At 42.9% G+C, this 2792-nt stretch overlaps 1 protein-coding gene across 1 annotated transcript; it reads right to left on the reverse strand.

The window, feature by feature from the left end:
* Nucleotides 1–2114: 2114 nt before the first annotated feature.
* Nucleotides 2115–2789, reverse strand: B3GALT6 (UDP-Gal:betaGal beta 1,3-galactosyltransferase polypeptide 6; the record flags this gene model as incomplete). The annotated part of the gene is made up of 1 exon (XM_010011681.1): nt 2115–2789. A coding segment is annotated over one exon (675 nt), but the record flags the coding sequence as incomplete, so codon positions are not given.
* Between the last annotated feature and the right edge of the window lie 3 nt (nt 2790–2792).

A 2792-nucleotide genomic window follows, 5' to 3' on the forward strand; every position in this document is an offset into this window, starting at 1 on the left:
AATAATTATAAATAAATACATTACAAGCATTTAACCACATATATACACACACAATACTAAGAACCCCAAATGGCAAGTAGGTATTTTTGTTCTTAATGCTAAAAATCAATCGAAGTTTCCTGTAATCTTGTTAAACTCTTGTTTTGGAATAGCATACCTTGCTGCAAAGCACATCTGCCTAGCTCAATACATAAGCATGCATTAGAATGGACACATGCTAAAATAACTTGCCTTTTTTTTTTTTTTCCCCCAGTATCTTAATTTGTATTAGAAGGAAGTCAAAGATTTGTTTCAATTTGCAACAGAGAATTATCCTCTGCAGAAAGCTTTCCCTAATCATCAAAGATTGGATTAAAACAAGAGAAGAGTAACAAAACCCCCTCCTACTTGATTCCTTTGGTATGAATTGCTAACTTATTAGAAAGATATTAGCACTCCTTTTCTTTCTTTTAATTATTTAATCTGCAGTTAGTGTCTTCCTGCAGGTAGGAGCAGACACTGACCTTGGGGGAGGAGGAAATGGAACTGTATCAAAGTGCAGTGTGCAACAAACAGTAAAACTGATAATTAAGAATGCCCTTCAGGCATGAAAGTGAAAACTGCTTACACTGAAAGATCTGATGCTGACAAAGGTTACTGAAGTCAGTAGCTCTGTACTGCGTATTAGAGCACCTGCCATTCAAAAGTGTTTGAATGATAAATGGGCTTTGAAGATAAATAACATGGTGAGGTTGTGTGATTGTCCTGTCTGCGTTCACTGCCCAGTACTGGATCTGATACCAACCACCTCTGTCAGCACAAGAATGACTTGTAGTGCAGACGGGACTAAGGGTCATGATCCCATTTACTGACCTGTCACTTGAGCACTTAACTCGGACCTCCTGTAATAATATTTTTAGTTCCACTAAAAGGTGCTGCTGGGGAAAAGGAGGGAATTCATAGAGTTAAGCTTTGAGCATCTACAGGTGACTGTTGTTGGATTAGTCTCCTTAGATTGCAGTGTGTCTCCTGAGAAGAGGGACAAAGTTCTCCCCAGGCAGGAATTTGGCTGGTGGAGGAATCAATTTCTCTTGACTACACACAGAGTTTACTTTCTTAGCTGAAGTACCCATGTCAGGGCAATCCTGCCTGAACTCTGAATAGCTTCCACTGATCTAATCCTGCTAACTTACACTTTACATAAGTAATCCAGAACAATATAAAGCTGAAGCCTACAATGTCTGACCTTGTAGTCATCACTGAGATTACTTATTGTTGGGAGAGGAAATGTCTCTTCATACACAGGGTGTTTGGAGGATAAGCAAGAAACAACACCTATGTCTAACAACTGAAGGCTAGCTTCATAGCATAACTATTTGCCCCCAAAATAATATATTCTGTATCTGCCAAATACCATAAGTCATCCACCTTCCTAAATATTGACTTACCCTGTAGCTGCCAGGTAATTTATATACATGATTTCTTTATAACAACAAAAAGCTTAGAGACAAGTTATACAGGTCTAGTAATGCCATTCTTGTAAACTAGAACACTGGCCAGAGAAAGAGGCTCTCTCCCTCCCTTAACACAAATATCCTGCATACAGTTGCTCCCTTCACTTGACTGCTTATGACAATAATCAGCCACCTGCTTCCACTGGCATTAGCAGCTGATTTGCAGCCCCACTAGAACCTTCAAACCTTGCCAAACTGCCACTTCTTCCTTGCCAAGAAATAAACAGCAGATGCTAGTTTGACAATCTTATAGCCAGCATAAAGGCCAGGCATGATCTTTAGCAAATAAATCTTACCATCCATTAAAAATCTTCCAGCAACTTTTCATTCAAGTTATATCCCCCCCAAACTTTCTGTACTATCCAGATTTTGCAACCTGTTACTTGCCTTCAATCCTGTCATCTGAGCCCTTCCATGCTTTTTGTCATCTATTTCTTTTTTCTCTTAAGCATCTCTGCATCATCCCACATCAGTAGCTCTTAGGAGTTTCAGGGTTTCATTGATTGTGACATAATGAAACGTGCAAAATCTTTTGAGTAATCTTTAAGCCCTAGTTACTGGGATTCTCCCCAACAGTAACCAAGAATCCACCAACATTCCACCTCTTCTTTCCTCAGACTTTCACGGGATGCCATCCTTCCTTTGGCAACACTGCGAAGGAGGCACTCCCCAGTCATACATGTAGGAAAGCCTGAGCTTAACCTCCTCTTTACAGAGTTTTCCTTCTTTAGCCAGGGTCTGGTGCTTTTCCAGCATGTCCTCGATGCTTTGCTTATGAGTTACTATGTACTTATTGTTGCAACCTCGTGACTTATACTCAGTGTCAAAACGAGGGTCGTGCACTCTCTTCACGTCAATGGGAGCCAGCCACACGCCCAGGGAGACATCCTCGCTCTGCCACATGTTCAGGTAGTCCCTGCTAATACGCAAGTAGTGCACCAGATCGGCAGAAATCACATAGCCACCACCGAGCGCATAGGGTAGGTAGTAGTCACAGAGCACCCAGGCGCTCTCTTTCCATTTGCCACCAGATTTCACTCGACCACGGCCGGAAAAGAAGCCCCAGTAGAGGCGACGTGGCTCCTTGGCTCTCAGCTCTTCTACAAGCACGTCCAAGCGGACAAAGGTATCGTCATCGGCCTTCAGGGCAAACTGAAAGTCCAGGTGCAGATCCAGCCACACATACGTGGCCAGGACTTTAGCAGTCAGGTTCTCGTAGGAATCCCGCAGCTCTGGCAGGAGGAGGAGGTCTCTGTGCCGGCTCTGCTCCAGCTCCAGGCTACGGAGCTCCTCTGCCCC

This window comes from Nestor notabilis, unplaced genomic scaffold (genome assembly GCF_000696875.1).
Source record: "Nestor notabilis isolate BGI_N333 unplaced genomic scaffold, ASM69687v1 scaffold14620, whole genome shotgun sequence".
Taxonomy (NCBI): domain Eukaryota; kingdom Metazoa; phylum Chordata; class Aves; order Psittaciformes; family Psittacidae; genus Nestor; species Nestor notabilis.